General features: G+C 34.7%; 1 protein-coding gene across 2 annotated transcripts; it reads right to left on the bottom strand.

Moving 5' to 3' along the window:
• Positions 1-2,374: 2,374 nt before the first annotated feature.
• LOC142349959 (neuronal acetylcholine receptor subunit alpha-7-like) lies at positions 2,375-11,303 on the bottom strand. Of its 2 annotated transcripts, XM_075401828.1 has the most exons (3): positions 11,236-11,303; positions 2,946-3,098; positions 2,375-2,569 (listed from the first exon to the last, which is right to left on the bottom strand). In XM_075401828.1, the coding sequence occupies exons 1-3, from the start codon at positions 11,281-11,283 to the stop codon at positions 2,567-2,569; spliced, it is 204 nt and encodes a 67-aa protein (XP_075257943.1). In that variant the 5' UTR covers positions 11,284-11,303; the 3' UTR covers positions 2,375-2,566. The 2 variants fall into 2 exon arrangements, with proteins under 2 accessions (XP_075257943.1, XP_075257942.1); XM_075401827.1 differs by lacking the exon at positions 2,375-2,569 and having other exon boundaries at positions 2,929-3,098.
• Between the last annotated feature and the right edge of the window lie 3,075 nt (positions 11,304-14,378).

Here is a 14,378-nt window from a genome sequence, read left to right as displayed (position 1 = left end):
TCTACGGTTATGATAGTTAACTTTTTTTTGCAGTGTGATTGAGCTTTCTGACAACCCACTGAAACGACGAAGAAGCAAACAAATTTTGGTAATCGCGACAATAATTTGGGAAGGAAGTTCAAGACCCGCTGTGGAAGAGACAGATTTTAATTTTTCTATAGGCAGCCCCCAGATTCAAAAATTCGTCTGTTGCAAGCCCATCAAACCGTTGTACGACGATTGTACACAGGAAGTTATCTTGTTGGTTTTTAATGCCGAGAATCGAATTTAACCTAAGAAAACTTATTCAAAACTATCGCCCTTTATAATCTTCAATCATTCTTTGCATTCGCTTAAGCTTTCCATTGAATATATTTTTAAGTTCATTTCTTGGTTATATGTTTTATAGGAGGATATGTGGTACAGACGATAATCTCCACCAATTTTTGATGGCTACTTAAGCGCCGATGAATTACTATTTGCTCATATGATTTACGTCCTGTCTATGGAGGATGTCATGTTTTCACAAAAACCACCTCTCAACTGTAAAATTCTTTGTCTTCGAACTTAATTTCAAATTTAATTCTCTTCTAACGTCTCTTGTTTGAGCCCTATAGTTGTGTTAATGGAAACGCTCTGTATTTCTAACTAGATACCTATCAGTTGTATTGGTAGCGAGATTGCTTCGGAATAAAAAAGCATTACTTCCACTAAAAAAAAGTAGATCCGATAAACTAATCCAATAAGATTGCTTTTCGGATACAATTGCAACTCGAATACTCCTTTCCTGTTTTTACTGTTTTTCGGAAATTTCTTTTTGCCCTTGTGATGAGTTATTATAAAGCTTGCAAGAATCTTGCAAGCTGATTCAAAACTTGCAAGGTTCTTGAAAGAACCTTTCAAGATATCAATCAAGACAAAAAAATAAATCAGGTTACAAATGTTTTAGAAAACATCTTTGAAGCAAATTATTGTTTACTGAACGAATTACCAAAACCGAAATCAGTAAAAAAAAATTAGCCTGGATTCAAAATCTTGCAATAGTTTTCCAAGAATCTTGCAAGTTTTTGAATACTGGAAATTTTATCTTTGTATTTTTGGTAGCTAGAACTAACTGAAAACCAAATGAAATGACTGATATCAGAATTTCTGATCAGCAAAACTGAACCTAATTGACTTTTTCAGTAAACGTCTTTTGAATGTGAAATCTTTCAAGAATCTTGCAAGTTTCTTGCAAGATTTTGAATTCAAAAACAAATTATCGACAAATAGCTAGAGACATCTTGAGCCAACCAAATCCGTCTTTTTAAGATTAATTAATCTACTATAGAAACTGACAAAAATAAACACTTTCAATCTTCCTCTCATTTTTTAATCAAACAAAATATTTATAAAGAAACAACCAGTTGGAATATTTTGTTACCTATCCTATCGGTAATAGAGGATCTTATTGCAGTCGTAAAGAAGCTAAAAAGGCTCATGCAAAAGCTAAGACAAGTTTACTGCTGCAAAAATCTGCACCCTTTCTGCTTTTGCCCCCTTTCCTCAGCATTTAAATAGAAAAGCTTGCAAGATTCTTGCAAGCTTTTCTATTCATTTTGCAAGCTTTTCGATTAATCTTGCAAGTAATCTTGCAAGATGAATCGAAAAGCTTGCAAAAATCTTGCAAGTGAATCGATAAGCTTGCAAGATTCTTGCAAGTGAATCGAAAAACTTGCAAGAATCTTGCAAGCAACTTGGTGCCCGTTTGCATTCACTTGCATGATTGCTTCCAAGTTGCTTGCAAGTTTTTCAGTTCAGCGATGACTATGGTGGTGCTGTAATGATCCAGCCTGTGGTATATCAAGCTACCAAAGCTTCTACTTGCATGCCTGGCCGCAGTTCTGGAGATAGTAGGTTCAAGTTATCGAAGCTCTAATTTTAGAGCAGTATGTGGAGTTAGCTAATACCACAGTTGGGTTGTTACAGTAGCACCATTGCAACCAGGAGTGATCAGGCAGTGGTCAACCTGGAGCCTTGTTTAAATGAGAACTCAAAGTCGCGTTGATTGTTTCGCGCTTCACCCAGTGAACTGAACCCGTCAATCATTGGTATAGTGACCAGCAGAAGTGTTACCTCTTGGCTATCGCGCTCAATTACTTGAGAATATGCCCAAAAATTTCTTGAGACTGCCCATATTATATGTTCCAGACGGAAATGACCATTGATCAGACTGTCCCAGACTAAAATGACCTCTGATCAGAGAAGTTCCAGACCGTTGTCCTGACTTTCGTCTGCTCAATTATTTATGAAGACTATGTACGATGCCCAGTGAACATGGTCTAGATGGTCACTTCGGAACAGAGGTCACTTCGGTCTGCGGCCTCAATCTGGTTGTGCATCAACTGACCAATGTAGAAATTATTTTCTGTAGAAGCATATGGAGATATGGTGATGTAGCAAGTCTGTTCATCGTAAGGGAATTCGGACACGTCTAGACCACAAGACAGTTGATAGAGTACTAAAGATGACCATCCCAAAACTAGTCCCGTATCATAGACCACTTGGTGATCAAATGCCGCGTACTTCAGAAGAGATGCTTCCCGTATCACTAGAACAAATGTTCTTGCCCCATTTTTGATTAAAAAAATAGTCAAAACAATACAAAAAATACAATTTCACTTCTCCTACAAAATAATGAATTACACATGTAAAATGAAACCTGCGAAATTGGTTGAAACATTCATTTTTTCCTAGGTCCATTTGTCCTTTTCCCTCCAAATGTTATTTGTCCGGGCAATGGTTCTATTTTCAGAATAAAAACAACTAGTAATAAACGAAGTTTGTGAACAAATTGCGCGCTGAACTGATTGCTATGTTGCTATGTCTAAAGTAAATAATGCGCCTGAGGGTGCAAATATACTTTGCCATCAATGTGACCAAAAGAAAAAAAGTCCAAATATTTTTGAAGTCAGATGAAATCATACGATGTCGGGTGTCCAGAAGGTGCCCTGTGGTACAAAGAAAGCAGTGAGGGTTCCGTCATTGTAGTCCGAACTGTTCCATCTAGCACTGTGAGAGTAGTAATAGTAATAGAGGAACAATTTCGCCACCCACAATCCGTCTTTCTCGTCCACTTCCTGCAACCCACACAGTCTCATAGATACACACATTTTATCTTCGTTTTTCGTTGATCCGATTTATAAAACGCAGTTTGTTTCTGAGAAAGAAAGAAATATTTAAATTGCCTCGGAAAGCAGCGATTGTGCTGTATGAGGAAAAATATTATTTTTGAAAGCTAAAAACTTGGTTTGAAATTGGCCGTTGTTTTTTGCCGAAAACAAACAAAAAAATAGAAAATTTGACAAAATTGCATCACGGCTCAGAAGACCTGCTGCGGGTAAGTTAAACTGAGGAAACTCAACATGGTATTTCACGATTTTTCTATAGCCATTTCTGCACTAGCTGATTAATTGTGAACATTTTAATTGCAAACAGTTGCAAATGAATGGAGTTAATACAAGCTAATTTATTTCTTATTACCGAAACTTTCCTTCATTATGATTGTAGTTTATGAAAGATGTAGAATGCAGTAAAGTGTCATGAGTGGATACTGCGAGTAAGTTAGATAATTTGGGTCAACTTAGACAAGTTAATTAGGTGTTTGAAATAAGCGTTCTTTCTTAAAGGGTTATTGTTGCGAAGGCACCAGAGAGGGTAGTTGAGTGATATATCTTAAGCAAACAAATTGATGAACAAAAGCATATCGAGCTGTCAAAATATTTAGTTGAATTAGCAAAATTGTATTTGTGCATCAGGCCAAAGTCGAAATGAGTGATTTAAATTTAGAAGTAAAATAGAGAGCGAACATTTGAAGTGAACTAGATACTTTGAACAGAATTGGAATTTCAATTTGAAGTAACTAACAGTGCGATTTTGAGTTTGCAAAATAAGGGGCACCCAAAACCTGGTACTATCAACTCTTTAAGTTATATTCATCGTTGGACTCTGAAAATTTGTGGGGATGTTCCCGTAATGATTGTCCATATATAATAGGGATGCACGGTCTGTTACACTTTTTCGATCTGAGTTAATTAAGTAGAGTTTTTTTGGTTTAGAGTAAATAAAAAGGCAATTTATCAGTTTTTCAAAATACCACCTAGCAGATCTAAACCGCATCCCCCATGTAGAGTTATATTCATTGGACGTTTGCCAAATTTTAATGTCAGGTACACTTAATGGTCCTTTCAAGCTGGTATACTTTTCGGGCCAATCCGACCGCCCAACGGGATCTATTAACACCTAAAATAGCGTGATTTTCGATATTTTAAATAGAAAAATGACTGTTTGAGTATGATATAAGGCTAATTAAGGGTTGCAATGGATATTAAGTCAAGAGCAATGTATGAGATTATCACGGAAAAGAGTTAGGATAAGTTTTTGGGTATTCTGCGGTAAATAGGCTGTTTTTGCCGGAAGATAGTACCTAAAATGAAATAGTAATTTCTCGAAAAGTTGAAGTCTGATTGACCTGAAAATTGGAGGATAGACTAATTTGGGTACGAGGAATCCGATTTTGACGTCAGATTAGCCCCCCAACCTGCACGGGACTATCGCACGCCGGTGCTTCGGAAAGTAAGATAAGAATGGCTCGGGGAGTATTGGTAGCAGCTTTATGATTTTTGGAGGGTTAGTGTAACTTTTCAAGTGCTTTCTATTGGTGCTATTTTTAACTTCCGGGTATGACCGGAAGTCGGAGCTTCGGGATAACCCGAGTCCCGAAAACCGGAAATTGGCCTTTTTGGACGGCCGAATCACTTTAAAATGGTAATAATGTGATAACATGAGGCAGTTAGTGACAAAAAATACCCATCCCGGTCAATTCTGACGAACTCGGATTTTTCGGGTTTCGGCACCCTTGACTCAATTTAACAATTTTCAAAATACAAACAACTCGCAACGGCTGATCCGTTGGTCATGAAACTTGGTAGGCAAGTTGGTGGCACCATATATTTACTCAGAAAATTTATCCGAACACGTTTTGACCACTACTTCGCGAGTTATTAAGTTTGGAATTTTGGAGTCATCCAGGAGGTCAATGAAAAGTATGCGCGTTCATTGCTCGTATTCTAGTGAGAGTTAGGCCTTGAAATTTTGTAGGCAGTTGCAACTATGAGAAAACTTTCCGTGACAATTATTAGTTTTATCAGCTTGACCCCTCATTTTGGACAGGTGACATTTGGATGACCCCTAGAGGTCAAATTGTGAGCCTTTAGGAGTATTAGAGTTTTCGGTGGTTTTTAAACGGGGAATTGCATGAAAGGTTGTGAAAACTCAGAATTACAATTGTTCTTTGGTTTAGGTTTGAGTTTAATATTTATTCAACACGTGATTTCTGACAGGGATTGATGGCAGCTAGTTAATTTGATGGTGGAAATAGAGAATAAGAACTCTTCAGAGCAACGTTCAATGTTTACTATGCATTGATATGTCAAGTGCATATATCAGATAAAGCGGAGTGGGTTTGTTTACATAAAAGTCCAAAGGTCGTGGGTTAGAAGCAATTGAATGGCAGAGCATAACTTGATTTTGGTTTGTTTGCATAGCAAACAAAGCCCTCCTACAGAATGTGACAATTTCAAGTGTAAGTTGCAATGTTTACTTCAGAGATTAAATTTGTTTTCTTAAGATCAGAGGTTATTGGTTGAATTTAAAATGAAGCGACACAGAGAAATTTTGTCAGACTTTGGAGATTTTGGGAAAATTTCGGAAGTTTGGACACAGGAGAGATTTTTCGCACACGTGAGAAAAAGCAGTTGGTTTAGTGGGACTAATTTTTCAAAGATAGTGTCAAAAGCAGAGAAGAGATTGAGATTGAGATTGAATTCTGCAAGTTTGCAATCGCAAGACCAGTTGGGATACTGTGTGCGTTTTTGATTTAATTCATTTGGGAAGTGAAACACGGATATTGGTGTTATTTTTTCATTACTAATATAAACTGTCTTAAATTTGTCTTTTCCATTGACGTGCAATTAATTCTCTTACCTGTGTTATCCATATAACTAGAATTGATATTACGAGCCCTATTGTGAATTAACTTATTTCAAGGCAATCTAATTTGTAACAACATACAAGAGTGGAAGAGGGGAAAAAGCACAGTAACAAATTAACGCTTGCTTCACCAATTCAAAACCTTTGGTTTATTTTGATTGATCGATCTTCTGGGCGACAGAGGCCCCTCACTGTTGAGCCTTGCAGAAATTCAGAAGTTGACAAAAGATCAACTGTCATTCAGTATACCTCTTGAGGTAAATAAGCACAAAAATATTTTATCAACCGACAAAATTGTTAGCTTATTGAATTAGCCTTTGTTTAGATTTCTGGTCTGACTGTCTGAAAAAAGTCTTTTCAACAAGATGAAGCTTTCGCATTACAAAAAGTAATGATTATGAAACAAGAATGAACCCTTGCATAACAATAAAAAATTGAAAACTGCGAAACAAAATTACAACTATGTTCATGTGAAAAGACCAGAATGCAAAATTTTTCTGCATTCTGGCCTTTTCTAGTAATTGCTCCAAAAATAATTGCCGCAAATAACTGACCGAGGAAAACTAAATGGAGCAAAAATTTCTTTTTTCTTTCATAATTTCAACATATTTTTATTCACAAGCAGTCGCGTGCTTTTTGACTAGTGATACATATCAAAATAAAAAGAATATAGAACTCTCATCAGCATTAAGAGCAACTACTGGTACAGAAAAACAATCTATTTCCAAAGGAATTGGCTGCCGTTTTTAGGTGCAGACATCTGATCAATGGGTAAAGTGGTTAAGTTTTGCAAAAGTGGTTTCGACAAAGCAATTAAATCCCTTTAATTGAAACATAGGATAAAAGAAATGTGAAAAGTACTAGCAATTGGCTGTAAGGTAACTTCACAAATTTTTGTTCCATTTTGAAAGGAGTCGAATATGAGAAAATTAAGTTTAGCCTACCAAAAATTATTGCGAGTGTTTTTTCGCAAAAAGAGAACTTACTAGATTAAACATTCTATTAGATAGTTCTATACCAATAAGGAAAATGTCTATCCCGATCAACTTTCATTAACTCTTACTTAAATTGCTCGATAAAACAACAAATTCAACATTTTTAATTTGAAATTTATTTTTTTTCTCTCAGTCACTTTCTCTTAATAAAGTGCGACAAAACAAAAAAGCAACAAAATCAGATACTCTTATTCAAATTCAGAGTTCATCTAAATAATTTAATTGCCCAAAATTAGGGCACTGATTGATCAGCATCCCAAACAACAAAATAAAGAGCAAAAATATTTTTTCCTCATTATTTGCAGATTTTTTATTTATTTATAATTCATATTGAATATTTATCAATAATTGCAAAATACTCAATTTTCGTCATCTTATGTTTTGATGTTTTGTGGACTATGCTTCATTTCTTAGTGAACCATTTTGGTGCTAACTTGTGAACTCTAGTAAAATTTCGAGCCAACTCATTTAAAAGCGATTTCAGCTGTTTTTAAAAGTGATTTTTTGTTTCCATTTTTTTGCTGTTTTCACGCTGTATTTCTATTATCTGCTTCATGTTCATTTTACAAAAAAAGGCAGCTGATTTGGCTATACACGCCCTTAAAAGCTCTATGACGTAAAAATAAACATAGAAGACTTAAATAAGGATTATTTGAAAAATTATTCTGCCGCATAATTTTTGTTTTTTTTTGTTCCCAACTTTCTTACCTTAAGCATTCATGTTTAGTGGATTATGATTTCCTTGATTGGTCAAAATTCAGGCGGTACTTTGTAAAATCTAGTAATTTTTTGGAGGTATTTCAGGTCTAATCAACTAAAATCAAAAGCTGCTTCTTTTAAAAGTGATTATTGCTTCCAGTCCGCAAAAGCGTGAAATGCAGTTCTAATTTATGTGAAATCCAATCACGGGAAACTTTGCGATGGGGCTTCCGTCAACCTTACTTTTCGGTCAATGTCATTTTTTGCTTTTCAAAATCCAGTTTAAAAGTGAAAAACACTGACCGGAAATTCCATATAGGGCACCGCCTTATGTCCGCAAAGTTCGAAAGTATGTTTCAGACGTACATTGCATTGACATAAAAAAAGTGAAATCTTGTATTGAAAACGAGTAAATTTAATCAAAAAAATTGGCACCAGTAGACGCCCTTAATGAGTTGGAAAAAAGAGTATTTAAATAATGTCTGTGTACGTTACCAGTCAGAGGTATCAGTTATAAAAACTCTAGGCAATGAGCTGAATTTTGATTTGAAGAGAAATGTTCATTGGAATATTTTTGCAATTATCGGCACTTTTCACAATACTGCTTCACGGGAAACCAATTTTTAAGAAACTTGTACTCAAATATGCAATTTTTCTCTTTCTTTTGTGCGACCAACAAATTAATGGAATACATCTTCAGTGGCCAGTAAACTACAGCATCAATATCAACTGTAAATTAGCACTATTCCGAGAATTTTTTCTCGATATCTTCAAAAATGTGTTCTTGAAGCAAGCTCTGGATTTTGCCTGCTTCAGACTTATTTCTTGGATTCGCCGACGAATTAAAGTAAGTAGAGGCCACAAATGCGAAATGCGGATTTTAAATAAAAATTTTTTGCGAGTAAAAACTACTTGCCAATGTATTTATAGTGTGCAAATTTGCGAAAGTTTTAACAATGTTATCATTTTCTTCTTCAGTTAACTTATTCTAAAATGAAAAGTACACTTGAACTTACTTGCCAATTATGAAAAGTACTTGCCAATTATTGAGGAAAGTTTTATTGCTGGTTTGCCTTCGTATGGTAACGAAAGAAGCAGGCCGCCAATTACTGTGGCCTGCCTAAACAACTTTCAAAGTGAAAAAAAGCACGAAACAACACGAGCACTTCCACAAAGTTCGGTGGAATGAAAAAAGTTATGTACAATGCAATCAGCCCTATATACAAGATAACTAATGCACAACCATTCAGCAATACAAGTTTAATACACATTTAGAAAGATTTTTAGTTTAAAAGTACCGTTGAGAAAAAAGTTCATTGTTAAACCTGAGTTTCTGTTCCTGTTGTACTATATTTCTTCTCCTGCCTCAGGTGCACTCAGCCATTCCAAGCACAATGGAGGGCTTCTACTGACTGAACTTGACATATCAAAAAGATATTGACCCGATAACTTGGCTAAATCGTAGAAGAGGATGTGAGCGGAAATTTCAGTATTGAAGTTAAGTAAAATGTACTGCGAAATAAATAACAAAGAAACAATTTTAAGAGATTAAAAGTTTGATGTACGTTTGTGGTGCTTGAACATCATTGTATGGATGTGTGAAAACTGATCGGTACTAGTGTACTTTTCTATTGTCCTCTCTATTTGAAGTTGTTTTCGCTTTATCGTTGCGTTATTCTGAGTTTCGAATCGTTGGAAAGAGTACAGAAGGAAGGATTTTCATCACGATGAGTTTCGAACCGATGACCACATTTTGTAGACATGTTAGTGGACCAAACTAGGATGCCGCATATCTCCAGTTTTTTCTTTTTGGGTTACATTGTGATTTGAGTTCCAGCATATTTAAAGCAGATACTTAGCTTTCCAACTGAAAACTTAAAAAGTAACCATTTTTTGTATTATGAAATAGTAATCAGTCTAAGAAGGACAAACGCTCAAAATTAGTGACTGAAAATAGAGATGAAAAGATAAAACAAACGTTCCTTTGACTTCAAAACAGAACAAAGATGTCAAAATTAAGAAGTGCTTAGTTAAAAGTGCTGCAATGACCTGAGTCATAACACCACTGAACCTAACAGCGCGTGGCACATAATTACACGTTTTCGTGATCTATTGGTGATTATTTATGGTCTCAATTGATCAACAGAATGTAGAAAAAAAATGTTAAACAGGAAAGATTGGAAGGCAACGAATATTACGGATACTGATTCTGATTATGCTAACAGTGTACTAATTGCAATTGAACAGTTCGTCCAAATGACTAGGAGAGCGGCTGGCCGAATTTAGAAAGAAAGAAAAAGAGGAAAAGAAGGTTGTCTCATTTGAAGTAAGATAGATTTAAGAGTGTTGTTTCAGGCCCTGAATTGACTGGGTGTGATGCTGGCCGTATACACTTTGGTTCGATTGGTGAACATAGAAGATGATGTAATTTGACACCGAATAAGAGAACAAAATTGGATAAAATGGTGAAGCATTGCTGAGGATTGAACTCCATATCCTTATGTTGTGCGATTTTTGTGCCTTCTGTTAGTTAACTGGTCTGTTTTGCTTTATTTTGTGCCGCAATGTCACAGTACTATTGACAGAAAAAAGTGGCACATAGGGGACAAAAACGAAAAAAATTGGTCAAACTTTGAAACGAACCGTAGCCACTTAAACTTCGTTGATTCGCTTTCGCGGTTTCACAACTGCGCTGTTGTGCTGTATATTTAGAAGCCTGTATATTTGGCTGTATTTTTCATTTTCATTTTACCGATAATCTGTTTTTAATTGTTTTCATTTAGTAAGTGCGGTTTATTAACCTCCTCTTTCGTTTTTATGTTGTCTTCGAATGCATTTCCGCAACGTAATGGTTAGTGGTGTCGGGGGGGGGGGTGCAATTGGCTTGAACATAATTAGTCCTTTTATTCAAATTTTTTTTGAACAGTTACTTTTGCTTCTAGTCTGTGGTAAGTTAAAAAGATGAAATTGGCTTTAAATTGACGTTGATAGAAAATAAAAATTTCTGATATCGCCTAAAGATACCAGTCGAAGCCACTTTTTTCGGATCATTGAAAAATATGAGGTTTTATGGTGAATATATGGGACAATTGACATTTGAACTTGATATATGGTCATTTCAGGAATAGCTTGGTGAGATTATTAATTTTATCCCTATAAATGTTTACTTATTTTAGCTTTGATATGTATTAGTTATAAATAGTTTCTTCTTAAAACTCTACTTTGCCTAACTGCGCAAAAATTAAGATTTTTCAAGTCTTGTTCAAGACTTCACTCAAGACTTGTCATGTCTTGGTCAGTACCGGACTCAAGATTTGTCAAGTCTTGGCCAAGCCTTGGCAAACAATTGATCAAAAATTTTGAAGCCCCAGTCGAGACCTAGAGTTAATCTGGCAAGATCTTGCAAGAATCTTGCAAAAAATTAATCTTGCAAGATTCTTGCAAAATAATTAATCTTGCAAGATTGTTGCCAGAAAAAGCTTACTTTTGTCTCCGTCTCGAGAGTTGGGGAACAAGTGTGTTATATACATACCTGTAGTTTGAACAGATCAATATAGACATAAACAGTCTTGTTTTCCATATCAAGAGGGGGCCAAGCAGTAGGAAGAACTCTCTTCAATTTGTTCATCAGTCTAATCTCTCCATCTACTCCATTTGAACACTCCTCTACATACAGCGATGAAACATTGCTTTTGCATACAACAGCCGAAATTTGACAAAATACTGCTAAGTGAAGGAAAATCACAGGTAATATTAAATAAAAATTCGACCATAGTCTGGCGACCATCTTTAATAGGAGACAGTATTGAATAATTTAAATAAACTGTGAAGCAGAATAAATAATGAAGTAATGGCTCGATTTATTTCGTGGTAGAACAATAGTTATAACGAAAATGAGGAAAAACGGATATCAATCCAGCAAAGACTGTAAAAGATCAAATTGAAAAATTTTTAACTATTTATTTCTTATTGTGGTATAGTTGTGTGTAATAAAAGTTCTGAAGCAAGCAATTGTTCGTTTTAATTGAGAAACGTAAATAGAAAGAAACCAATTTGCCTAAAGAAATGGTTTCCCCCACTAATTTCCCAAAATAAACAACGGGCAGGTGACCTCTTAGGAAAAATATGCACAGTTGAAAGTAGAGAAAATCTTATTGTGAATTTTTCCTTTATCCTACAGTAATCATTACTGTTTCATTGAAGCTCTTACCTTTTTGAATAACTTTTAAGAGAACTAACGCCAATTAAGATTGAGAGTTAAATGTGTAGTTAGGGGTTTTCTGCTCATATCATTTGATACCATTGATAGATAGACTACCGAAGACCAAATTTAGGGGTTATTTGGTTAAAACCGCTAAGAAAAATTGATATATGAAAAAATATACTGAAAAATAAAATATTTGAAACGAAGTGTGAAAAAAAAACTTGAAACGGGCAACCGGAAAACGGCACTATGGTTAAAATAGTTACCAAAAAACAAGGTGAAAAGAATTTCTCATAATTGTTCATTTGTTGCTACCCGGGCCGAGGAATTTGGCCAAAATTATGTAAGATCAGCGGCAACTAGCGTTGACAAATCGGAAAATTCACCGCAATTTTCTTACATAATTTTGCGTTGAATGCGTTGAATTTGAGGACAAAAATTCAACGCAATCAACGCAAAATTATGTAAGAAAATTGCGGTGGATTTTCCGACTTGTCAACGCTAGTTGCCGCTGATCTTACATAATTAGCGTTGAATTTAGCGTAGATCTTATATATTTAGCGTTGAGTTTAGCGAAGATCTTACATATTTAGCGTTGAATTTAGCGTAGATCTTACATATTTAGCGTTGAATTTAGCGTAGATCTTACATATTTAGCGTTGAATTTAGCGTAGATCTTACATATTTAGCGTTGAATTTAGCGTAGATATTACATATGTAGCGTTTAATTTTGCGTAGATCTTACATATTTAGCGTTGAATTTAGCGTAGATCTTACATATTTAGCGTTGAATTTAGCGTAGATCTTACATATTTAGCGTTGAATTTAGCGTAGATATTACATATGTAGCGTTTAATTTTGCGTAGATCTTACATATTTAGCGTTGAATTTAGCGTTGATCTTACAAAAAAAAACAAAGCGTCCCTTTGAACTATTTACCTCCAGTTGCGTATGGGACTCGAACTGCTGACCTCCTGTTTGCTTGTCGCCTCTTCTACCATTGTGCCAGAGTACCTTGGTTTCCTTAAGAGCCGCAATTCTTATAAAGCGTAGATCTTAAACATTTTGCGTTGAATTTAGCGTAGATCTTACATATTTTGCGTTGATTTTGCGTAGTATTTCACTTAGCATATTCAACGCATTTACCATGTGAGGCGTACTGGGAAAATTTTAATTTTTTTTAAAAGTTTTGAAAAAAATTTGAATTCCTAAAATGGTCTGAAATTGATTTTGCACTATAAAAGAACACTAAAAAGTGATTTTTTGTTGCTGACTTCATTTTTTTCACCTGTGCAGTATAAGGGGTCGAAACAGTAAAAAAAATTAATTTTTTGAAAAAAAACTTGAAAAAGTTCTGAAATCGTAAAATGGTCTGAAATGGATTTTGCTCTATAAAAGAGGACTAAAACGTGATTTTTTGCTGACTGCACTTTTCTCACCTGTGCAGTATAGGGGATCGAAACAGTAAAAAAAATTAACTTTTGAAGAAAAAAAACTTGAAAAATTTGAAATCGTAAAATGGTCTGAATTGGATTTTGCACTATCAAAGAGCACTAAAAAGGATTTTTTTCTGACGTCATGTATCTCATCTTTGCAATATAGGGCTCGAAACAGTGAAAAAAAATTGATTTTTTGAAAAAAAAACTTGAAAAAGTTCTGACATCGTAAAATGGACTGAAATTGATTTTGCTCTATAAAAGAGGACTAAAAAGTGATTTTTTGCTGACTACACGTTTCTCACCTGTGCAGTATAGGGGATCGAAAAATTAAAAAAATTAATTTTTGAAAAAAAAAATTTGAATTCCTAAAATGGTCTGAAATTGATTTTGCACTATAAAAGAACACTAAAAAGTGATTTTTTGTTGCTGACTTCATTTTTTTCACCTGTGCAGTATAAGGGGTCGAAACAGTAAAAAAAATTAATTTTTTGAAAAAAAACCTGAAAAAGTTCTGAAATCGTAAAATGGTCTGAAATGGATTTTGCTCTATAAAAGAGGACTAAAACGTGATTTTTTGCTGACTGCACTTTTCTCACCTGTGCAGTATAGGGGATCGAAACAGTAAAAAAATTAACTTTTGAAGAAAAAAAACTTGAAAAATTTGAAATCGTAAAATGGTCTGAATTGGATTTTGCACTATCAAAGAGCACTAAAAAGGATTTTTTTCTGACGTCATGTATCTCATCTTTGCAATATAGGGCTCGAAACAGTGAAAAAAAAATTGATTTTTTGAAAAAAAAACTTGAAAAAGTTCTGACATCGTAAAATGGACTGAAATTGATTTTGCTCTATAAAAGAGGACTAAAAAGTGATTTTTTGCTGACTACACGTTTCTCACCTGTGCAGTATAGGGGATCGAAAAATTAAAAAAATTAATTTTTGAAAAAAAAAATTTGAAATCGGCGATCTGCGCCAAAATTCAATGCAAAATTATGTAAGATTAGCGTTGAATGCGTTGAAATTATATAAGAT

Source organism: Convolutriloba macropyga, chromosome 11, assembly GCF_964194025.1.
Source record: "Convolutriloba macropyga chromosome 11, txConMacr16.3, whole genome shotgun sequence".
Taxonomy (NCBI): Eukaryota; Metazoa; Xenacoelomorpha; order Acoela; family Convolutidae; genus Convolutriloba; species Convolutriloba macropyga.
Note: the sequence above shows the minus strand (reverse complement) of the source record. Positions and strands in the feature narration are given on the sequence as shown.